This window comes from Carassius carassius, chromosome 2 (assembly GCF_963082965.1).
Source record: "Carassius carassius chromosome 2, fCarCar2.1, whole genome shotgun sequence".
Lineage (NCBI taxonomy): Eukaryota > Metazoa > Chordata > Actinopteri > Cypriniformes > Cyprinidae > Carassius > Carassius carassius.
The window spans coordinates 14674146-14700317 of record NC_081756.1 but is presented as its reverse complement, the minus strand read 5'-3'; the positions used below and the strand labels follow the sequence as shown (position 1 = coordinate 14700317).

At 39.2% G+C, this 26172-nt stretch overlaps 1 protein-coding gene across 3 annotated transcripts in view; it reads right to left on the bottom strand.

Annotated features, from left to right (window-relative positions):
• The window catches only part of LOC132103969 (exocyst complex component 6B-like), a 91834-nt gene that overhangs the window by 49099 nt on the left and 16563 nt on the right, over positions 1–26172 (bottom strand). For all 3 annotated transcript variants that reach the window (XR_009423494.1, XM_059509095.1, XM_059509105.1), the window contains exons 2-8: positions 22179–22344; positions 21981–22028; positions 21780–21870; positions 19778–19823; positions 17570–17774; positions 5613–5786; positions 3729–3797 (exon numbers count right to left, since the gene is read on the bottom strand). Coding sequence is in view for 2 of the 3 variants with exons in the window: in XM_059509095.1 (XP_059365078.1) it covers positions 3729–3797; positions 5613–5786; positions 17570–17774; positions 19778–19823; positions 21780–21870; positions 21981–22028; positions 22179–22344 (799 nt within the window). In the remaining variant the exon portion in view is untranslated. The remainder of the gene's footprint in view (positions 1–3728; positions 3798–5612; positions 5787–17569; positions 17775–19777; positions 19824–21779; positions 21871–21980; positions 22029–22178; positions 22345–26172) is intronic.

The following is a 26172-nucleotide window of genomic DNA, read 5'->3' as shown; positions in this document are numbered from 1 at the left end:
TACAGATCTTCCTTAACCTAAACAGTCAAAATCAAAGGAGAACAGTTCCAGCAACAACTAAAAGAAAGATCCTCACTCAGCTGAACTTCCCTCCACAAAGGCCTAGTGCCTCAGATCACCAGAGTTTCACTAATAAAGAAAGTAACAGATATAGCAGTGTTGGACAGCTGAATTATAGGTGTGGTTCTCTGGGTCGGAGAAGTAGGATGGGGGCCTGTTCTGTGGTTCTCCTTCTCCAGGGCTTCCTGCTGTAACTGGTCTGTCACAACCAGCCTGTGTTTACACTGATCAGAACACAGACCAGAACTGTCAAAGAAACTGAGACACTGTTCAGACCTTATGTTCCATCAGAAGTAAAGAGGAGGAGTTTGAGCTGGAAGAGGGTACAGGAGAGTAACATGGAATGTAACAGAACGGAATCTATCTTAGAAGTACTGTACATGTCCAGAAAATGGACTTGTTTGCTGCCTTGAAAACATTGATGTAGAAATTAAATAAATGTATCATGTTGTTAAATCAACCATCAATTAATTCTAATAAAATAATCAAAAAAATGGACTATGTGGGGAAAAAAAAGAACAAAAAAAATACAGAGAGTAAGATACAGAGAGCAAACAGAGGTAAGAGAACAAACTGTGACCATCTCCATCACCTCTGATCTCTGATACAGTAGTGCCATTAAATCTCAGCGGCTGCACTTGAGGTCAGACTGGTTTAAAAGGAAAATGCCATTTCTGTTTGGCTGTTTTCTGGCAATGCAAAAACAATAAGCATTTATAGTAAGTGCAAGACCTTGTAACAGAGGGGTCACACTTTTAACAACTCATGCTTCCTCTTTTCTCTGTTTTTTATTCTAATCGCAATCCACTGTTCTCTAAATTCCACCACTCCAGAGGGATAATGTGTTTCCTCTGTCCGTTTGAACTTTATTATCTTCAGATTCATAAAAATGTCAAGTGTTTGACGGCAGGGTGAAGAAAAACATTGTCTTTAATTTAAGTTTTCCTAGCCAAACTTGACCAAAGAACAGGCTGTACCCTCTAACTGGAACCCTGACCTCTTCCTTGTCCTGTTCTCTTTCTCAGTCCTTATTCTTTCCATCCCTTGGCTTGACTTTAAAACCGGAGTTCAACTTCCTGTCCCTCCGCAGCAGCTCCACACTTACAGTTACAAGTGTACTCTCTCACACACATACACACACATGTACAAAAAAGGGCCAGGGACACCGTGGCAGGTTCACAACCCTCTGGTATGAAGGAAACCCAGGTAAACCCACTGAGTTTCTCCAGACGATTCCCAGCTCGGGCAATCTGGAGTGCAGCCAGTTCAGAAGTCAGAGCAGACCAAAAAAAAGGGCCATTGTACATGTACAGAACCAAGGTCATGAACAATTTCTGTATTTTAAGTTCATTGCGTATTGTCATTTCTCCCACAGGGAGAAACATAGTAACAAACAAACTAAACATAGCATCTCCGATAGCATCATATTTCAAGAAATAAGTACACATCTAGCAATAGTGACAGCGCAGTGCTATAGACAAATCTATGCAGCGTTCTGTCATAAGTTATACAAGAATAATGTGTCTGCAAATGTTGCAATGAGGTAAACAATGGAGTGCAATAATAAACATTACATATTTGTCCTTAAAGAAGAGCATTGTGATAACAAACATTAAATTGTAGTTCTTAGAGTAGAATAGTGCATAGTATGTTTGGAGGGAAAGTTAACATGGCATTCAGAGTCCTTTATTGGACCCACAAGAGACAAGCGATAAAAGATGAGGGCACTGGTCAACCACAGATGTTAAGTGAGGAAAGAAACGGTTTCTCAGTCTTGTAGTTCGTGTTCGAACATTTCAGAGTCTTCTTCCAGATAGGAGTAGGCAGAACAGTTCAGCAGTGGGGTGAGTCCTTCATAATGCTGGCTGCTCTCTTAAGGAGCTGCACCTTGTAAAGGTCCTCCATTGAGGGAGACTGGATGCAATGATGTTCTGAGCAGCCTTTACCACCCTCTGTAAAGCCTTCCTGTCAGCGGCTGAACAACTGCCAAACCAGACTGTGAGGTTACTGCTCAGGATGCTCTCCACTACACAGCTATAAAAGTTGATCATGATGATGCTGCTGCTCATGCCAGATTTTAATTCTTCTCAGGAAGTGTAATCATTGTTGGGCTTTCTTCACCAAGGAAGTAATGTTCTTGTTCCATGTGAAATCATCTGTTATATGAACACTGTGAAGCTTGAAGCTTCCAACTATTTCCACTTGACTAAGGACTCGTTTATCTATTTGACTCATTTCCCTCCCTTCCTTAAGTGTCACTCTGCCTTCTCACTCTTTACAGTAACAAGTAGCTGTGTTTAACTGAAGTTTGTTAACATTTTCAGGAGTGATGTCACACTAAGGCAGATCTCCATATAAACATACAACAGCCTCAACAACTTTTTTCCTGTGGAGGCATTCAGGACAATGAATATACAGTAAATGGGAAGAAGTATCTGCCATATGTGCATTCAAACACGGGCGTTCATGAGTGTGTGCTCACCGTTTAAACAAAAAAGTCCTTCGGGGACATACAAAGTGCAATTCTGATTGTTTTTGTATAAGTAAACAGTGTGATTTCCCAGGGTCTGAGGTGACTCAAGGGTCACCAAGGAAAGAAAACTTGAACATTCCTTCTTAAAAAGAAACATCAATTCGCTTATTTTATATTAAAGAAAGTTTGCTATCTTTCCTATAACCTCAAAAGTGTTATTTGTCCCTTCTATGACCCCCTGGTCACTTTTAAACACCTCTTGTCCTTTACTTGTACTTTCCTCTGCATTCTCAGATGTCTCCTAGATCTGGTCTCCAGAAATGCCCCAGCATGCCATCCTCATAAGTTTCTATTACAAAGTCTATTGTAGCAATGGCAGTCCGTCTGCTCACACTTGAAATTTACAGGCTGGAGGGTCATAAAAGTGATTTTCTACTCAAACCATTGAAGTCATCATGAGGAGCTGTCAGCACATGCACTCCAAAAACAAACATAAGCGTACCTGCATAAAAAAAAGGAAAGAAAAAAAACAGACATACCCCCCCGAGCACGTAGACCTAGAGCCAATTCTTGGTTGTATTTTGAGGCATACTACAAAAGCAAACAGTTTAAAGACTCTTGACTCCATTGCTGCAAGTTAATAGGTAATAAATTAACATTGATGCATTTAACAAATGTTTTTCATTACTTATGGCTGCGTCAAATGCAATAATTGTTTGTGTAGGAAACTTTCCAGGGTACTTTTGGGTGGAGAACATGCTAGTGGTAAACTATGGAGCAGTTTTTACTTTCAAATTTCAGTAACGTCATCGACAAACAACTAGTGCTAGCTGCTTAGATTTAAAGTAACCAGCCAGCACTGATTAACAGATGTACTTATCATGAAGAGATACAAATCAATTTAGGGCTGCATGGTTGGCACCAAATAATCATAAAGCGATTATTTTGTCAAATACTGCTATTTTATAATTTGAAATACAATATGAAAAATATCTAATATCAAAATACACATTCTCTGACACAAGCTCATATTTTCATAACAGATTTTGAAAACACACAAGACATTCTCTCTCTCTGAAAACCAGAAACAGAGTGCAGTTTATTCGTGTAAGTGTGAGGGCCAACACAGAGATCATATTCTGATCAGACAAGTCAAACCTGAAAAAAAAATAGATCGCAAACAAGACATACTCACCAATGCAGTGTAGATGTGTAAACAGCGATACACGGGAGAGAAGTCCACCAAGTCCTGCGCACCAGGAATCTGTAACACAATACAAGTCAATGAGAGAAACATCACTTGTATGAGCAGCACTAACAATGGAAATCACTAGAAACAATATTAAAAGTTATTTTTTACCTAGAATCTATTTTGAATTCAAATGTCATCCAATTAAATGAAGTGCATAATAGCTTTTACCAGAATTAACTGGTCACAAAATAAGTTTCCCATCTTTTAACATCTCTTTGACCTGAGCCACCCTTGAACTTACTGGTATGGAAAGAGTCTTTTTCTAAAAGTAAGCCAAACAAATGGACAACTAAACAATGCCAGCTTTGATCTGGTGCCTGCAAAACGGCAACCAGGGACATACAAAACCAACTATGTTGTGGCACCACCAACAATAACACAGAGAGAATGTGGAAAAAAACCATTCATTCTTCATGCACCACTGGGACAGCACTGAAAATGTCTGTCCGGTTCAGGGACGGCATGTTCACATTAACATGCTCCCCTAGAAACAATTTACAGACAGGACAAAGGGACGCAAGGGGACATGTTCAGGTGGCATGGGGTCATTAAACGGGCACCAATCGGCATCTCTAGATACAACCCATTTCTCAGTAAGCCCCTTAGCGCAGATATTCGAGCAGATTAAAGGCTGGCAAAAGCAGGAGCCAGAAGAGGAAAACACGATGACGCACAGGCTGTTTGAAGCTTGGAGGGAAGGGATGGGGTTAAGGTCAAACGAGAGGGCAAAAATCAATCAATGCAAAAAGAAAACAAAAGTCCATCACCAATGCTTTGGCACAAACAACTAGTGCCAATCTTGTGTTGCTTCGGTTTGACCAAATGAAAACACCATGTCAAAAAAGAGACGATGTCACAAAACACAAACACCACTTATCTGAGCACATCAAAATAAACTCATTGTAAACTAAACAATGAACACCGACTGAAAGAGTCTTGACTGCATCAATTTAATTTGTCTCTGAGGAGCTAAGAGAGACCAGGAATCACCCTTTCACTCTGTGCCAGTGCCAGGAGCTACAGATGGGGAGCACGTCTTGCATGCTTCACACGTCTCAAATTGCTGCCTCAGAGGTGCGGGGCAGCCCTAATGACACTAAACAACTGCAGAGCTGAGTCGCTCTATTAAGAAAGGGAAGGGATCCTGGACTGGGCAGGCAGCCCAACACCAAGTCCATGGGGGTCTTAGAGTAAAGGAGGAGAAAGGTACTGCTAGATAGAGACAGAAGCAGACACAGGGACTAGGATTGGGTATTCATCAATATTCACAAATAGTTCCATGTATATATAAAAAAAAATGATTTTCATGACTTGACTAATGTGGATGGACACTGTAATAAAATACTGTGAGTGTTTTGCAGATCTATGTCGATTCTTCAGAAGAGGACTGATGTATCAGACCTGTATAAATCTGATGTACTTTATGAGTGATTCATTCACATTTAACTCAAAATTAACCAGGGATGATTACTGTGTACTTTAGGATATTTGTTCATTTGACAGCATGTAGTTAAAGAAACATGTTATGAGTTTTGGATTTGTAGATATACAACGGTCATCTGGCCATCAATTGGAACTGGATAGTTTTTGCTCCAAACAAGTGATTGGCGACTGGCTAGTTTTTTTTATATAATATAATATTATATTATAATATTATAATATTATTATTAATATTATATTATAATAATATTTTTTTATTTTTTATTTTCTGATTTCATAAATTGCCTGTGCACAAAAATAGACTAAAAACTCAGATAAAACTCAAAAATCAGTTGAAATGCTTAATGGTTTTATTGTGACTGCAGAGATTAATCTTTCCTTTCTCACCTCATTTTCCTCTTCATCCTCCACATCCAGTATCCCAGAGTCCTTTTCTGAAAAGGGGTTGCTTTCCTTTCTGTCCACTTCTGTGCCTGAGCACACTTCCTTTCCTATCCTCCGTCCACTTGCTGACCGCTGTTGTGACGTCACCGCATTGTCACGAGCGATCTGCACCTGTGCCTGGAAAATGAGACAAAAATATATAGTTTGAAATGTATTTATTCTGGTTGTCCAATATGACATATCTGTGAGTGGCAAAATTATGTGAATCTCTAGGATTAGCAGTTAATTTGAAGGCAAAATCCAGAGTCCACCTGTTCAGAGGTGTTTTGTTTTTTTTATCAATGGGATGACTATCAGGTGTCAGTACGTGACCGGTTTTATTTGAAAGAACAGGCATCTATGAAAGTCTGATCATGTTTGTGGAAGTGAATCATGGCACAAACAAAGGAGATCCCTGAGGACTTCAGCAAAAGAGTTGTTGCTCATCAGGCTAGAAATTTTTACAAAACCATCTCTAAAGAGCTTGGACCGTCAGAGAGATTGTGTACAAATGAAGGAAAATTAAGACCATTGTTATCCTGCCCAGAAGTGGTTGACCAACAAAGATCACTCCAAAAGCAAGACATGTAAAAGTCTGCGAGGTTGCAATGGACTTCAGGGTCTATGTAAGTAACTTCTAAGTAACTAAAGGCCTTTCACACATTGACTGATGATGTGAGTCCATCATCAGGAGAACACTCAACAACCATGATGTCCATGGCAGAGTTCAAGGTGAAAGCCACAGCTCTCCAAAAAGAACATTGCAGCAAGTCTGCAGTTCGCTAAAGATTATTTGGACAAGCCAGAGGAGAAATGTTTTGCGGATGCATGAAACCAAAATATAACTTTTTGGTTTAAATAAGAAAATATATGTTTGGAGAAAGGAAAACACTGCATTCCAGCAATAGAACCCTGTAACGCAGTTTGTAAAATGGGAAGTAGGAGGCGGGAACCGGCGGACATTTAAATAAAACTTTAATGATAAAATAAAACAGCGTGACAGCCCCTCACGGACGACTGCCGCACACAAACAAAAACCAAAACACAAAATAAAATCCAGGCCTGGTCCTCTCTCATCCTTCACTGTCATGAATCCTCCTCTTTGCCCTTCCGGAGCTCCTTTCGTGGGACTCGAGACCGGTGAGTGGAGCAGGTGTCGCTCATTTCCAATCACTCCACCGACCTCGCTCCGTTCCCATGGCTCTCGGCCCCGCCCCCACACGTCACAAACCCATCTGTGAAACATGGTGGTGCTAGCATCGTGATTTGGGCTTGTTTTGTTGCATCTGGGCTGGGACGGCTTGCCATCATTGATGGAACAATGAATTCTGAATTATACGAGCAAATTCTAAAATGAAAATGTCAGGATATCTGTCTGAGAACTGAATCTCAAGAGAAATGGGTCATGCAACAAGACAACGGCCCCAAGAACACAAGTCGTTTTTCCAAAGAATGGTTAAAGAAGAACAAAGTGAATGTACTGGAATGGCCAAGTCAAAGTCTGGACCTTAATCCAATTGAAATGTTGTAGAAGGACCTGAAGCAAACAGTTCATAGGAAGAAACCCAGCACAGAGTTGAAGTGGTTCTGAGGAATGGGCTAGAATTCCTACAAGCAGTTGTGCATGACTGATCAAAAGTTACAAGAAAAAATGTCTAGCTCCATTTATTGTTGCAAAAGTGGGTCAGACCAATTACTGAAAGCAAAGATTTGCATGCTTTGACACATGTAACACTGGATCATTTATCTCAATAAGTAAATGACAAAGTATATATTTTTTGTCTCATTTTTTAAATGGATTCTCTGTCAACTTAGAGTGTCAAGGATCTGCAAGAAATGGGACCCAAATGCAGAATGAGCAGTCAAGGGTATTTTATTAACAAAACATAGACTGGAACAGCTGGGGGAATCTGCAGTGAAACGGATCGAACAGATGGGCAGGGCAGACAATACGGGCAGGAGGGATGACCACAGAGAGAGTCCAAAATGACCACGGGCTTGAGCACAGAGGAGGCAGCTCCAGAGGAAGGGCCAGGCAGACACAGGAAACCCGTAGCTTCAAGAGAAACTCAAATGTCACCAGTCTAGTCGCCAGGTAGAGACTCACGAGACTTGACACGTGAGAGAGTTGAGCTGCTTCCAGGCAGTGGGGTTCAGTGGCCAGGAAATCTGAGTGGGGGCAAGACAGGACAATACACAAAACAAGACTAGACTCAAAATGACACACAGACAATAGAAAACAAAGAGTGAACAAAAGGCAAAATAACCAAAACTATCCAAAGAAATCAACCAGTTTAAAACAAAAAAGCCAGGATCCAAAAAGGAACTGCACTCTCAAACTGAGTAAATGAAACCCTAAACCAAAAAGAGAAAAACAAAAACTAGATTAGGATGTGCACAATCAAAAAACAAGAACTAGATAAAACTAAAAAAGCCCAAAAAGGAACCAAGGATATAGACTAACTAGACAAGAGATCAAAAACAACTTGAGCAAGATCAAAAGGATAAATTCTGGCCCAAGAAGCAGGTAAACACCAAAAACGAACCAGCAGAGACACAAGGAAAGAGGACCCGATATATAGAGCAGTACACATGAGGATCAGGTGAAAACGATCAAGCAGACAAGGGCTAAACAAGGGGGCATGACCAGGGGTAACAAGGGGGTGGGACAAGGGGAGCACGTGGCAGACACGAACAAAGACAGAACCATGTGCTTAGACACAAAACAAACAAAGAAACATGGAACAGAGACAAGATGGACAGGACTGTCAGGGCAGGATCCTGACATAGAGGGCTTGCATGAAAATCTGATGATCTTTTGGGTCATATTTATGCAGGAATAAAGAAAATTCTGAAGGGTTCACAAACTTTCAAGCAGCACTAAATATAAAAAACACAATTCCTCATTATAACACTCATTCCTGTAAACAACTTTAAAGTGGAAACAATACTTTCACAATTACACAAGAATGAAATATTATATAATATCAATCCAATAAACCATGGGAAAAAAGAACTTTACCTTTTACTTTTCACTACCTGCACAATCCCACATGGACTCAAGAAGAACAAAGTCTGAGTTTATGTAAATCATTTTCCCTAGTACAACATTCCAAGTCAATAGCGATATTGTGCTACATACTTACAAAGCACGTCTTTCCCATTAGTGGCAACAAAGGGAGAGGCACCTGTGAATAAGGAATTCCCATATGCAAAACGTGAGAGTTCAAATGAGTTTTCCTCAATAGAAAACTTACGTCTGACGTCATGACTAAGGTCAATGCTCACACAACTTTCTCCTTACAAACCCCTCAAATTATTTGGTGAGGAGCAAGATTCGGGGTTGGAGGGCTCTTCAATCAAAAAAGGGCCTCTTTATAGAAAAAGTGAATGGAGAGGAAACTTCAGCACCATGAGAACAAGCATCGACAATAGGATGCAAAAAGGAGTCAAGACAATACTGTTTATTCCGATTATTCTTCTTGAGACCGAGAAGGTCTTAATGCACTAATTGGACTACATAAAGATTGAGTATTGTCATTGTATAAATTGTGTTCCATTTATTTCTTTAGACATGTCTGAAGTTGTAGTCCTCTTCTAATCTCGAGTAGAGGCATGTGCGTCATAGCGAGGGTGTAACGGATGGTGGCACATGAAGAGACCTTTGCAACTCAGAATTCCTTCCTGTTAAGAGCATCAGAATTAAAGGGCTTCATTACAGGAAGAGTTGTGAACATTTCAACTGAACGTTCATGTCCATTATTGTTCATACATGTCACGTATTTCAATGTTTTGGTTTGTAAGGTGTTGTCCAGAGGTGGTCCTGATCTTCTCGTGAAAGAACATCACTTTTTTCCCAATAATTCTACATTCTATTTTTAAACCATGAATGCAGCATGTTCCAGTGGTGTGTTGTCTATTGTGTGTCACTGCCTGTTGTGTTCCACTCGTCTGCTTTGGTACCCTCATCTTAATTAGAAGCATTTGCGTCAGAGCAATGAGGTATGGGATTGCAAACAAAAAGAAAGAAACAAACACTGCAAATAGTCTTTCCCTTCAGAACTTATGAATTTCAAAATGAAAGACATATTAGTTAGTCACAGCTGCAATTGCAGGATTTAAACAAAAACGTAACTTAGTAAATGCAGTGATGGAAAATTCCAAATGAGAGAAGACTGTTACTTCTGAAAAGTTGAATGTGCATCAAGAAAAAAAAATCATTATTTGTTAAGATGTTATGTGATCTGTTGCACAGAACTTACTGTATGATAACAACCAATGTATTTTCCTATGAACAATGATAACAACCGATGTATTTTTCCATGAGTCCACTAATTAGTACAGTCCTTTAGAGAAAAACCATGTGAACTACTGCTAAATGGGTTAGTTTTTGCTTGAGGTGACGATTTCCAAATAAGCAGATATAACCAACCTCTGACCAACAAAAAGCAGAAGACAAAGTGAGTATTTTAGGAGTCAAGGAGTTAGTGGAAACATTTGTTATTTAAATGTTCAGATGTGTTCCTACAGATGTAACACACAGAGTAAAACAAAACAAAACTGGAACAGAAATGGGCTGCAAGTGACTAAAAAAAACAAAAGGGACGTGGGGGAAAAGATTCAAAAGAAAATGAATATTCTATAAAAAAAATTGACTAACCACATCTACATTCGTGGCCAAAAGTTTTAAGAAATACATAAATATTAGTTTTCAAAAAGTTTGCTGCTAAACTGCTTTTAGATCTTTGTTTCAGTTGTTTCTGTGATGTACTGAAATATAATTACAAGCACTTCATACGTTTCAAAGGCTTTTATCGACAGTTACATGACATTTATGCAAAGAGTCAGTATTTACAGTGTTGGCCCTTCTTTTTCAGGACCTCTGCAATTTGACTGGGCATGCTCTCAATCAACTTCTGGGCCAAATCCTGACTGATAGCAACCCATTCTTTCATAATCACTTCTTAGAGTTTGTCAGAATTAGTGGGTTTTTGTTTGTCCACCCGCCTCTTGAGGATTGACCACAAGTTCTCAATGGGATTAAGATCTGGGGAGTTTCCAGGCCATGGACCCAAAATTTCAACATTCTGGTCCCGAGTCACTTAGTTATCACTTTTGCCTTATGGCACAGTGCTCCATCGTGCTGGAAAATGCATTGTTCTTCACCAAACTGTTGTTGGATTGTTGGAAGAAGTTGCTGTTGGAGGGTGTTTTGGAACTATTCTTTATTCATGGCTGTGTTTTTGGGCAGAATTGTGAGTGAGCCCACTCCCTTGGATGAGAAGCAACCCCACACATGAATGGTGTCAGGATGCTTTACTGTTGGCATGACACAGGACTGATGGTAGCGCTCACCTTTTCTTCTCCGGACAAGCCTTTTTCCAGATGCCCCAAACAATCGTAAAGGGGCTTCATCGAAGAATATGACTTTGCCCCAGTCCTCAGCAGTCCATTCACTATACTTTCTGCAGAAGATCAATCCGTCCCGGATGTTTTTTTGGAGAGAAGTGGCTTCTTTGCTGCCCTTCCTGACACCAGGCCATCTTCCAGAAGTCTTGGCCTCACTGTGCGTGCAGATGCGCTCACACCTGCCTGCTGCCATTCCTGAGCAAGCTCTGCACTGGTGGCATTCCGATCCCGCAGATCCTGGCGCTTGCTGGACTTTCTTGGACGCCCTGAACCTTTCCTTACAAGAATTGAACCTCTTTCCTTGAAGTTCTTGATGATCCTATAAATTGTTGATTTAGGTGCAATCTTAGTAGCCACAATATCCTTGCCTGTGAAGCCATTTTTTGCAACGCAATGATGGCTGCACGCGTTTCTTTGCAGGTCACTATGGTTAACAATGGAAGAACAATGATTTCAAGCATCACCCTCCTTTTAACATGTCAAGTCTGCCATTCTAACCCAATCAGCCTGACATAATGATCTCCAGCCTTGTGCTCGTCAACATTCTCACCTGAGTTAACAAGACGATTACTGAAATGATCTCAGCAGGTCCTTTAATGACAGCAATGAAATGCAGTGGAAAGGTTTTTTGGGGATTAAGTTAATTTTCATGGCAAAGAAGGACTATGAAATTCATCTGATCACTTTTCATAACATTCTGGAGTATATGCAAATTGCTATTATAAAAACTTAAGCAGCAACTTTTCCAATTTCCAATATTTATGTAATTCTCAAAACTTTTGGCTACGACTGTATATACTCACATAGTCCACACACATACTCAAGACACTCAACAGCTTACAATAGAGCCATTATTAAAGCACTGGATCTCCCAATATATTTATTTTCAGATCATTTGTTAGTGGAATTAAAACAAAACACAGGCTCAGAGACTGGGCCTAATTTCCAGTGGAATAGGAACCAGTCTGCAAGTCTGGATCACAGAGCCCCTTGAAAAACAGCATTCTGTTATTAGTGGTTTGCTTGCGCTTACTCGCTCCTCTGGAGTTGAGGATGGAAGAATAGAGCAGGGAGAAGGGAAGGAGAGAGATCCAAAGAAGGGAAGGAGAGAGCCAAAGAGAAGCCATCTCTGCTGTGGAAAGGGAAGTGGATACACCTGAGGTTAAGGGTTTTACCCTGGAATAACCGATTTATTGCCCAAAGGTATTTGGTGGTAGTAGTGATTCCATCGATCTTGTGACATCAGCCTAAAGAACGTGGAAACTTCAAGTATTTCTCCACAGTACACTAACAATGTGTGACCATAATATGTGGTGATGGATGGCCAAAAATGACTAAGAAGTGGACAAACACAAAGAGTCCAAAAAGAAAAAGTAAAACCCCTGAACAGATGAGAAATATAAATGATGGGAGGAAAAGGCGCTCTGTTCTTCATCAGTCAGCAAAGAGCAACAGATCCATTCTTCTCCAGCTTTTAGTCAGAATGTCTCCTAACGTCACTTCACCACAAATCCACTGGAGCAGAAACCCACAAAAAAGGAAAAAGAGCGACGGCACCCTCCTGTATTTAAAAGGAGAAACCACTACTAAAGCTGCAAATAGGCCACAATGAGTCCCAACATGTAAGCAGAGCAGTCACATCTGTTTGCGAGGAGAAGTCACAGGTCAGAACCAGGAGCCAGCGTCTGTGTCAGCAATCAAGCATAAGAGAGCGTTACAGATTGATTCTTAGGAGTTAACAGAAAGCTTGTGCAAGGTGACATTAGAGCTTGATTTATCGTTCACTTGGTTTACTTTTGAGGAACAACTCCATAGCTTTGCTCTAATCAGCACGTGCCGGGTTACAGCCAAAACACACACACACACACACACACACACGAATGCGCGCCAAGGCGGCAAATCTTACAGGACTAAAAGACATGCAAGAAAACAAACTTTAATAGGAGGAATGTGAGGCATTGGCAAGTGCCATTTTGTTCAAAGGTTACTGGAGTCTGAATTTTGGTTTAGCTCTACACCAACATTCCACTTCTGCGGGAGATATTACAGAGCAGCAGACACATCTGGAATGACCTCTGCTGCCGCCTACTGGATGCAAATGGAACTACTAAATTGAGAGCCTTGGCTGCTGGGGGTAAAAAAAGATGAGTTGATATCAAATAAAGAGTGTTCTGCTTGTTTACATGCCAAGAAGTGAGAGTAAAAAATGTTTACATTTTCTGAAGAATAGAAAGTGATGGAAACTCCTTGACACATTGCTATGCTGTTGTTACAGTCTTTTAGGCAGGTTACTTATTGCTCAAAGTAAAAACAATCTCAAAGTCACTATAATATGCTTATACCTAAAATAGAATTTAGTTAAAGATTCAAATAAATATTGTTCTTTTGAACTTTTTTATTCAAAGAAACCTGAAATCTCAAATGTCAGAAATAACTAGAAATGTTACTTGAGCACCAAATGATGGATTATGTGGCAATCAAGACTGGAGTTATATATTAATCTATATTAAAATAGAAATTATTTTAAGTTGTAAAAATGTTTTTACTATTTTTCATCAAATAAATGCAGCCTTGGTCAGCATAAGAATTTTTATTTTATTTTTTTCAAAAACAAAAAAAAATTCTTACCAACTTTTTACTAACCTCAAACCTTTGAACTGGAAAATCAACCTAATTTCATATTTGGGAATGATAAGAAATTTATAAGCACTACTAAACTAATAGCTGCCTAATAGGTGTCAATCAACATGCAGACTGAAACTGGAAGTTTTCAACTAAAGCAGATAATTGAATTCCCACCGAGTTTCCACCAAAACACACATCCCTTTTCTCTTTTGTTAGAAGATAAACCTGGGAATACAAAATCAGGCTCCAATGGAGAATGTTTAATTCAAAATGTATGTTCCCAAAAGTGAGTCGCTGAAGACCACCTCCAGCTGTGCCCTGAATAAAGGATTATCTCAGAGACTCAAGCAGTAGCTGAAGCCCAAGTCAGACATGGATCATATCAGCGTGAGCAGAATTTGGGTCAAATGGAAGTCCATGAGGAGATATGATGACGAACACTGCGGTGGGAGGAAGAGCAGTTAACCACATAAACCACATTTAAACCCGAACAGCCGTGCATGGTTAGGAGTATGATGTTGACAAGTATGGGTGCGCATTTGCCTGTGTGGTTGCGCACGCTGCAAATAACGTGGTTCAAGAGTTTGAACACCGTTCAGTGGAATTAGCTGTTCTACGCCAGAGGCAACTGGAAGGGTAGAACGGGCACCTAAGAAAAATAGATAACCAAAATCACATGGACAACTGCGTTTCATTATCTGTTTGGCAATCTCATCCACTTTACATCCAACCAATATCACACTCTGGGATTAATCCTTACAGATTATGTGAAAGTTTAAAATGCCACAAGAATTTATTTGCGCATCTGCACAGCTCTCTGTGGGGCTGTGTTGCGGTCAATAGAAAATGTATAAAAATAAAAAAATACTCCATCTAGTGCAATCTACCCTTCACCCCATTACATGATTCCCTTCTTTCTACTTCCTTAATCCCTTCAATAAATCCCAATACAGATGAGCCACTACACCAGGAGGTCTCAAACTCCAGTCTCTTAAGAGGCCAATGTGGTGGGCAGGTTGAAACATTGCAATAAATACAAGAGTTTTTACTATCTAAACCTGAACTTCATTCACTAAAGTTTAAAAGCCTGGGGTCAGTAAGATTTTATTCAGCATGGGTGCATTAAACTGATGAGAAGTGACAGTAACAGTGACAGTACTGCTACAAAATATGTATTTTCCCATAGTGAGACGTGTTTCTTGAGCACCAAATCGGCATATCAAAATAATTCCTGGAGCCTGCTGAAAATTCAGCTTTGCTGGAATTAAATCAAATGACTAAACGTATTTAAAACATATCAAAATAGAAAACATTTATTTTAGGGTCAATCACTGTGTGGTATTCACTAGACCGAAGATATACTGTAGGAGTAAATTAGCCAACAACAGGGTGAATTGAGAAACGCTACTTTTGATGAATACGAGCATGCGATCCCGCTTGTCGTCTTCAAAAAGAGTACAACTTCTTTTATATTCCTGTTTTAGGCCTGTAATAAGGCATGTTGAAATAATATAAATTCAGCTACCATCCAGATTGGACCAGGGTGCAGGCTAATGAGGAGAGAGGAAAAAGGGACAAAGTGGAACGAAAGGCTGGCCCGGGGCGATTGGAAGCAGACCAGCAACAGAACAAACGAGTATCTCTCATTACAACTCATGGTGTCCACATGCATTTGCTCATGAACGCGAATGCATTAAAACATCTACCTCAGTCCTGCCTACCTGGATGAATACACCTATTGTTTTATTCTCCAACTTGCCCTCTTCTTCAACATCATCAGAGACAAAATTTACTTTCCAGAAACCGGTCTTGGGGAAGCTACTCTGAAACTCTAGCTTTCCAAGCTACACACCACTCATAATTTAAAGTGATTAAAGTACAGTGAAGCTTCTACTGAGGGGGAAAAAAAAGTAAGTTACAAAACTAGTGTCAAAAAGCAGCAAACTACATAGGGATAACATCTGTTTTTAAATATAAAACTACATGGTTATATAATTACCTGTTTCACTGAAGCAGTATATATATATGTCACAACAATAATGAGGATTCAAACTTGAACAGGAGACTTAATTCAACAGAACAAAATAGAGTACAACTTATAGTATTTAGCTGGAAACGTAGGCAGAATTCAACTAAAAAATTTTTGTTAATTTACTATTCTGCACAGGGACTCACATGGGAGAATCATTTCATTTAAACAAACTGTCTGAACATACAGGAGAATGGGTTGAATTTGCAATGCTTCATATAAGACAGAAGACCGTTTAGGAGAGCTTCTCAGTTTGCTTGTCTGAAAAGCTGCATGCACAATAAAATGTGAAATAAAAACCAGCCATGTAGTTTTTCATTGCGTTACACCTGGAAAAGCTACGCTGTTTGGGGGGAATAAAGAAGCCCCAACTTCAACTACTGACAAATGTAATTTATAAGCATCACTACTTTTGTGTTCTTGGAAATACTGGGGTGTAACCAAGTAACTAACTTACTCCCCAGTGTTTCATAATTAGATTTAGCAACTGATCCATACTGAGAGGAACTGGTAGCGATTAGAAGAGCAGAGATCGTGCTGAAGAAGATGTGACCGTGGCGACTGTCTGTGCAAAATTAGCATTGATAATGCTCAAGTGTTGCCAAGGTGTTTCTGAGTGGTTTTAACAAAGTGCCTATAGCAGTGCTTCTGTACTATCAATATTCAAAAGCTTCATGACTTTTGTTTCTATTTTTACTTACAATTTCTACCTGACAAAATAGAAATTAGTTAAAAATTTAAATGTATAAAAATGCCCATGGAATAAAAACATTTTCTTAGTTTATATCACTTTTCTAGGTCTAGAAATCAAGAAATCAATTTTTATAGGTTTTTCTAGACAGTTAGAATCCTGGATCTTCAATGAAAAAGTTAATTAAAATATCTTGATTTTTACGTGGTTTCGCTTATTTTATTGCTTGTTTTGTCTTATTTTAAATCATTTTTAAGTTATTTCAAGGAACCTGTTGGAAACGGCTGAGGCCCACTTCTCTAATATTTTGGTACTAAGATATGCCCTACAGTGTAACCCTGAGTTTTTGCCCATTTTAACCACCTGCAAAAAAAAATGCTATTGCTTAAAAAAAATTTAGTTCACCTCCTCTCAGTAAGCTACAAGATTTCAAGTATGAGTCATGTCTGTAAGACAAACAGCACAGGATGAGTTACAATTTAAATACTTATAGATACGGAAATGCCCCTAACTTGTGCAATAGTGACACCTGCCTTGGAAACCACCACCAATGGAGCGTTCACACAATAACATCTATCATGATTAGTTTTATTCCTCTGTGAAAACGGACTAGGAAGAAAGTAAAGAAAGATATGTTAAAGAGAGTGGGAAAGGTGAGGCCAGACTTTTTATGATGCTTGGGAGATCTTGATGTCTATTTGGCGTTTCATATTCTAATGCAGTCCTCACCCCATCTTGGTCTAATAACTGTTAAAGAAAGCAGAGAACTTTTCTGCATTCCAATGAACAATCCACTCAATTTCTCTTATATGTGCTCCCTGGGTCTTCTCCGTGTCTCCGTGCACTGTCCTTGAAGTAGTGTCCATACACTGTTCCACGATTCCTCTGGCATGAACTAAATCGACCTGAAACGATGTTTGATTCAGAACAGATTGGTAGCTTTTTTTCCTCCAGACTAGATGATTAGATGGTCAGAAATAAGATGAAAGGAAAAATGGGGGAAACCGATGAACTCCTGAAGAACAAGGACAGAGTCCTCAAGTTGAAACCCAGCTGATCCAGATGTGAGCATACGAGGCAGCTGTCAAAGAATAGTTCTGATACACCTCAAGGCATTACTCCAACATGAGCACTCACTCTTTCTAATACAAACAAGCACACACACACCTGTTTCATGGCAGTCTCTCCGATTTTATCCGAATGTTTGCGGATGCTCTCCAGGAAGTCTTTGAGGTCAGACATGGAGACGTCTCTGATGATTGTGCGCAGGCGTGAGATATTCTCTGCCATGATGGCGCTGAAACGATACGATCCCGCTTGAGGCAAACAACTCTCCTCCAGCTGTTCCAGGGTTCGTAGTGCTGGGTAGTATCTGGGGTAGAACACAGCAGGCTTAGAAATGATTGAATATATCTGCTACTTCAAAAACCTTCCCACTATTAATTTCACAATTTTTTTTCAGTCATTTATAGATCATTTTAACTTTGTGACACTAAAAATCCACAAGAAACCAAGTAAATTACATTACAATAATCCAATACACATACTATACATGACCAATAAATATAAGACTGCACTGGAGGGCAAATGACAGTCATGTAAACTGACCCAAAACTCTCTCCAGGCCATCATTATTGTGGAGTCTTGCACATGCACTACATGTTTTTAACCTTTGGTTAAAGACTTAGATCTCAGCATGATAACAATTTAAGCTAATCAAGATGATCTCAGAGATGAGCTATTCTCATCTCACACATGCACACACACACTCAATACAGCATCACAGTCACACAACATTACACAGCAGACCCGACACTGGGGAGAGAGTCTCTCTTGGCCGACCCAGCCGCTACCTCCAGGCTACTGGCAAAACCAAGCACACGAGAGAGACAGAGAAACACGGAGCGCAGAGATAAATAAAAACCAAAATGGATGGAAAAGTTGCAGGCCAATGCTGATGCTCAGGTCACACGGAGGACACAAGACAGTAAAATTAATGCAGTGGCACTTTCAAACACAACTTTGGTACACTAGCTTCTACAGAAATTTTTACAATTTTGATTTACGAGGGACCCCTTTTTTAAAACATAAAACAAACAATATATTATTTTTATGTATTAAAACACCTACTTCTATTTTCTAAGAAAAATGCTAAATTTGAATTAATTTAGCATCGAGTTCATTAAAAATTTATGTATTGTAGCCATTTCATTTTATCTGGAAAAGAGAGTGAATAGTGAGTGAAGTGACATTCAGCCAAGTATGGTGACCCATACTCAGAATTTGTGCTCTGCATTTAACCCATCCGAAATGCACACACACAGAGCAGTGAACACACACACACACTGTGAGCACAGACCCGGAGCAGTGGGCAGCCATTTATGTTGCGGCGCCCGGGGAGCATTTTGTAATACAGATACAGATTCTGTATTACATGTATCTTTTTTGACCCACTACTAAAGTGATTTAAATTTATTCTTACAGTTAACTTTAAACATTCCTATTACATAGTGTAAAATGTTTTTTTCTCTCTCACACATTCACAGATGACTTGTATATGAATACTTGTATATGAGAGCTGAGTGCTCATGAGGATGTAGGTTAAAATCCTGTATCATCTCCACCCAGTTCCCCATTTCACTCCCTCCACCCTCCTGTCAGATGTCTACTGTCCTTAAAAAAAACAAAAAAAAAAAAACATATATAAGAAAGTGAAAATGACGTGACATTCAGCCAAGTATGGTGACCCATACTCAGAATTCGTGCTCTGCATTTAACCCATCCAAAGTGCACACACACAGCAGTGAACACACACACACACACACACACCATGAACACATACATAGCAGTGGGCAGTTATTTTTTATGCTGCAGCACCTGGGGGGCAGATGGGGGTTCGGTGCCACCTCAGTCTAGTATTGAAGGTGGAGAGAGTGCTGTACATTCACTCCCCAAACCTAAGATTCCTGCCGGCCCGAGACTCAAACTCACAACCTTTGGATTACACCCTTCCCCAAGGGTGCCTGTAAATGATAAGATTTGGGACAGTTCAATGTTTGCAGCTGCTACAGATAAGACTACAGCCTCTGACTCCACAGCTGCCACGCTGCTTTAGACTGATCAGTCACTTCAGACTGGATGAGATACTCCAGTGGTCCAGTGATCTACGGTCTGTTTAAATCATCAACACCTCGCTCTCTCTTTCCCAGCTGGGAATGTCCTGCTCTCAAAAATACTTTAAGTAAAAGGTGTTAAAATATTTGGGCCCTGTTCTGCACTTGTGTGTTCAAGTTCAACCTAGATAAGTTTATCTCTAGTGCCACCTAGTGCTCATCTGCAGCATACACAAAAAAGGCAATTGCACAGATGTCATACCGTTTGGCCTTCATCTGCTCCTGCAGTTTGCTGTACATCTCCAGCACTGCAAGAAACAAAAATACATGTGGAATTATGGAAAAACACTCAAGAGCACAGCATGAGACAGTTCAAAAGTCAGTAGGATGTTTTAAAGTCTCTTTTGCTCACCAAGGCTTTACATTGGATCATTTTTTAATATTTATTAATTTGTTCTTGTGATGGCAAAGCTGAATTTTCAGCAGCCATTAATCCAGTCTTAGTGTCACATGATCCTTCAGAAATCATTCTAATATGTTGCTTTGGTGTTTAACAAACATTTCTTCTTAAAGGGGTCATATGATGCCATTTAAATTTGTCCTTTCTCTTTGAGTGTTACAAGCTCTTGGTGCATGAAGATCTGTAAAGTTGCAAAGACTAAAGTCTCAATTCCAAAGAGATATTCTTTATGACAGTTAAGAGTCAACCACTCCTACCTAAAACGGCTCGTTCTAACACACCCCCACATCTACTTCACGATGTGGGAAGATTTGCACAATGCCGCCCAAATGTTCATGCAAAGAAAGGCAGCGTAACTTTTATTCTCGCTGTAGTACTGTTGTTGCCGTGCCACCATGTCATGGAGATGCTGTGCGTTTCGTTTTGAAAGTGAAACTACTTTGTTTGGCCTTCCAAAAGCCATCCGCTTCGTCATGCCTAGAGCTGATCCGTGCTGGTCGCTGAGGAAATACATCAGCTTCACGCAGTGGATCGCCGGATTGGCTTTCAACATGGACGAAGAGTAGACTAGAATGCCGGTTGTTCTGACTCAGTCTGTAAGTACGTTTTTTTTATATATTCAAAGAATTTAACACTGATGATTCAAACTCGAGTTTTAAGCAGTGTAGAGTAGAGCTTGTTGTTTGTTGTTTCTCCGATCATTAATGCAGACATGGATTTATGTTTATTTATATATCGATTCGGATGGGACTAACATCTCCGTGTTCACTACATCTGGGTGTTGCAGAGACCAGGTGCTCTGTATGCGTGCATTGGATATGGTCACGCAGATAGTACTACGTTTGAAGTTAATTTACTTTTCTGCTTAGAAAGTACATCGAAAGATAAAATTGCAAGAAAAAACTAATACAAAATACTCACAAAAAATATTCAAAACATATTCAATAACTGATCCAAATAATAATATGAGATATACATATGCACACGTATACATCCATCCACACATACATCCATTCATATGCTCACATACAAAAAAATTGAAAGTTATGAAACATACAAGTGCAATTACAAAAAGGAACCTAAACATCCACATTATATTCACTGAACAATCAAATAATAATGCCAACCAGTTTTTTCACCCTGGTTGGTGGAAAAAGATCAGGAAGAGGATGTCATTCTGAGCCATCCCTTGTATTATTTTGATGGTGTCTTGCTCTGTCCGACCTTGTAAATCAGGTAAATGTATTGATATGTTAGTAAATCTCTCAGTAATTCGTTGTGCTCTTTTTTTGCACTTGAATTGATTACAATAAGTATAACCATAGTTTTACTCTAAATACAATAGTTAAGCTTTGTTTAGTATAGCAAAACCATGGTTAATTTGTAGTTGCCTTAGTTCAACTATTAAAACCAGTTTTTTTTATATTATTTGTAGTAAAACCACATGTAAAAAGAACATTTAATTAAAACGTTATGTAATTGATTGCAGAAATAAAGGTGACTAATCTTACCTGACTGATATTACAGTAGCTAATCTTAAAAGCTTACACGATCTGGCTTTTCGATTTAATTTTTTTTTTTATGACGCACAGTAATAGGAGTCATTCACACCAGCCAAAACACAAGGAAATGTGTTGTGAATAAAACACTGTTGTCAATCACAGACGTTCGCATTCAAACAGGCTTTGATTTCTCAGAGGATCACGGAGTTTGGCAAAAAACAGCAATTGATCTGGAATAATTACAGAGGTTGTGTGAGGGAAAACTCAGGCTGGATTAAAATCGCAAAGTATGATTTTTGTACCTGGTAAGCAGTGTGTGAGTTTGTCAATGGTGGTGGCGATATTCCTCTGCTGCAGACGGCACTGTCTCAGCTCATCCATTGATGTCAGGAGCTACAGGAGAGGAATCCACCAATTTTAATGTTTTTGATATGTTCAAATATTTGCTTTTAAATGTTACAAGTTCTGAATCAAAGGCTGAATTTAGCAAACAGGACACACACCTCCTTGCCATCATTTTGGAGCTTCTGATTGGTCTCAGTCACCTGACACTGAGGAAGACAAAATGAACAATTATCCAGGATTGATCAAAACAGAAATAATAGAAGTCAAAACTTTTTTTTGTTTGATATCGATGCTTCTTTTTTTCTTCTCTCTGGTTTTATAGGCTTTTCTCAAACCCTCATTTCCTCTTTCTGCACCTTGAGTTTCTGGGCTTCTCCGCGCACTTTGAGCAGCTCAGTGATGGAGTCCACAAAGCCCTGGAAGTGATGGTTGCACATCTTCTCAATTTCACGGTCATGATTGCGGATCCGCCCCTCCAGTTTATCCATGAAGAGTCCATGTTCCTGTCCATCATAAACAGACCTTCCAGGAAAAAAAGGAGAACATAAAAGAACAATGTCAAAATTACTATATATAAAAATAAAAAAAAATACATGTAGTCTACATTACATGTATGCTACACACAGCATAATATACTATTACTGATTGTTTACACACATAAACGGACAACGGAAAAGATTAGCAACAGATATATGAAGAACCTTGTTGCTTCTTTAATTGTTTTGAAATTATCTAATATAAGTGACTTTATAAATGAGATGAAAGAGTGAGTGAATGCAAATTAAGTCTTCTGTCATTCACACTTGCTGTTTACCACTAGATGGCAGTAGAAGATATTAAATAACCACTCCTCAAGAAGCTCAGAACTTTAAATGAATTCAAGAATTCATATATTTTCCTTTTCAGACCAAACACAGCAAAATACATTCAGAATATGTCAAAATATTACCCCAGCTTTTGGTGCATAGCAACCAGTTTCCAGAACAAGTGACAACAGAACAAAGCAGTTTTACAGACATTTTACTACATCCAGTGAGCAAACCAATGGTGAAAATGGACTTAAAAAAAAATAATAATAAATAAATAAATGCAGGTTTGAGGTGAATCAGGACTTTTGAGGGGGAGTCCGTCCCTCTAAGAGATATTAAAGAGATATTAAAACCTCTTGATAGAGGTTGTCATATGAAAACTAACCATGATTAACATACGGTGTCATAGGAGGAAGAGGACTGTCAAGGAAGCATGTTATGTCACATTCAGTAAAATACAGACTAATTCAGGACACAAACACACCAGCACATGGCTTCACAGCTTTCCTGTGGCTTAGGAAATGTCCTCCTTCCATTAGCACAGTCTTGATGACACTGATGGCTTCCTCCACAAACATACACACAGTAAACATACATCCAATCTAGGGCTGCAAGCACTTCCCAACTTGAATTTCGCGTTTTTATCAAGAGGAAGATGCTGGAAAGAAATAGGAGTCCTCTACGGGGGGTGGGGGGTGCACAGGAATAGACAAATGAGCAGACATGCTCAAATTAGTCATGAAATGCCTAAAATAGTCTATACTGACCAAAACAACTATTAAAAGTTGGCATAAAACAGAAACTACGTTCTCAAATGAGGAAACAAAAAAATCTCTGGCATGACTATTTTTCCCATCGTTTGAATTCTTGGATTGTTGTCAATTGCTAATTGAACAACATTATCAATGGCAAAAAACACAAAAATTAATAAATAATGCCGGTTAATAAACATTTTTATAAAAGATAACAACTAAACATTTGGGAAGTAAGGGTCATCTTCAATAATCTGTGTTGCACAAGTCCCCAAGAAATCATAAAGAGCCCAGCTGCAGCGGTCCAGCTGTGTGAGATCTGGCTCAAGAACATTTCTCAGGCCAGTTATTTAAAAAAAATAATAATAAGCATGAGGCATCATTGTCCAGACTCTTCCTTAAAGATAATCAAATTTAAAAAGTCAAAACAGTTTCTTTGCATTAAGAATATCTCCCTATTGACGGTATTAATGTAATGATTTTACCCGTTTCACAGCACGGGTAAACCGTAAAACAACCTTACAACTACTATTGGGAAACAGGGTGACATTCCAAAAAAAACTGAAATATGATACCCTCCTTGAGGAAAAACTGGAGCCTGTTATTTTCCCAACACTGGTAGAGAAATAATGGACACATGACAGAGAGAGAGAGAGAGAGAGAGACGTTTCCACTTGAACATGTCACACACATTCTTTAACATTTAAAAAATGTCACTTTTTTAATTGCATATGAGAACATTCAAACATGCCTGTCACCAAACTGAAAGAAAAGCTATCATGTCCAGAAATGTGTCGTACCAAACCAAATCAATGGATCATTACTCTGCAATTACTGTGCTTTTCTGCTCTAAAACGAACATCAAGAGTGTCATAAAATGACCATCTGTGTCTCCATTCCTACAAAAACAGAGCTGAAAAACTCAGCTTTGCCACCACAGGCATAACATTAATTATAAATAAAAACAGCTATTTACATTTTGTATGATATTATCCAATATTACCGTTAGATTATATACTGGATCTATCTGAACAAATGCAGCGTAATTCATTCGGTCTAGAAATGCAAACATTGTTCTGAGCTGTGTGTGTGTCTTATTCACAACATTTCCTATATCCTGTTGGCTGACTGAAATCTAGAGAGAGCTCAATGGCAGCTGGGAAACAGAATGGATCGGAAATAGAGCAGAGGATCTATTTCACTGACTGCGGGTGTCGCTGTTGGACAGTGTTTTCTCTACTTCCTGTTGGCCTTCTGTAGCTAATCGTAGCTCCGTGTAGCTGTTTTTATTTTTTTTATTTTTTCCTCTAGAATCTTTATCTTACTATCACTCTCTGTTTTTTAAAGTGATACTTAATTCACACCATATTTCTGATATTATCGATCAATCTTATCAGATTAATTTTGATCTTTCACTTTTATTTTATATCCGTGAGTGCAGTACACCTGCAAAGCGTTAGCACTCGTTAGCTTGTCATTAGCGTTTTCATTCGAACCTATCGCTGTTTTCTTTTCTCCTCTCCTCTCTCTTGCTCCAGTTTTTCACAAGTTCATCAAACAACCGCAGTAAGAATATTTCATCAAGCACGGTGAGTAATGGCTTCTCCTGCTATTGTTATTTTCACCTCTTGCCACATGTACAGTTTATCTATCTCTGTTGCAGATGAGGGATTCACATGTGATAAATGCAGGGAAATAGTTAGGCTGACAGAGAAGATTTCAGAATTAGAGACACGCATCAAAACTTTAATTGAGGTCAGTAAGAATGTTACATTAAACATTAAACAGGTTCTCCCCACTCAGTGATGCACCCACTGAGAAACCTGATGAAAGTGCTCTAGTTATTGGTGATTCTATCGTACGGAACGTGAATATAGAGACACCAGCCACCATAGTCAAATGTTTACCGGGAGCCAGAGCGCCTGACATCTTGGCAAATTTAAAAGTGCTGGCTAATGCTAAACGTAAATACAGTAAGATTGTTATTCATGCCGGCGCTAATGATGTTCGACTTCGCCAGTCGGAGATCACTAAAAATAACATTAAAGAGGTGTGTGAACTTGCAAACACGATGTCAGACACTGTAATATGCTCTGGTCCCCTCCCTGCTTACCGTGGTGATGAGATGCATAGCAGATTGTCATCAATCAATGGCTGGATGTCTAAGTGGTGCCCACAGAATAACATAGGTTTCATAGACAACTGGACAAGCTTTTGGGGCAGACCTGACCTGCTTAAAAGAGATGGTCTTCATCCCTCCTGGGGTGGCGCCACTCTTCTCTCTAGAAATATGGCAAATAGTCTTCGTGTTTATACTTGACTAACTGGGGCCCAGGTCAGGAAGCAGACAGACTGGCTAAACCGACCGTCTGCTAGCCGCCTCCCATCACAGAGGTCAGCTAATTCTCAGCACATAGAGACTCTTTCACCTAGATATCACACTATAGAGACTGTGTCTGTTCCCCGAACTAGAAAATACAAAAAACGTCCAAACCAAGATTAACAATTTAATTGAGGTTCAACAAATAAAAAACAGATGCAATATGGATAAACAAATGATAAAGCTTGGCTTATTGAATATCAGATCCCTTTCTACGAAAACACTTTTTGTAAATAATATGATCACTGATCATAACATGGATGTGCTCTGTTTGACAGAAACCTGGCTAAAACCTGAGTATAACTCGTTTAAAGTAATGGTGATTCATATAACATTATCCAGAGAAACAAATGTTAATGATAAATCCCCTGTTATGTTTGTACTGGCTACTGTATACAGGCCACCAGGG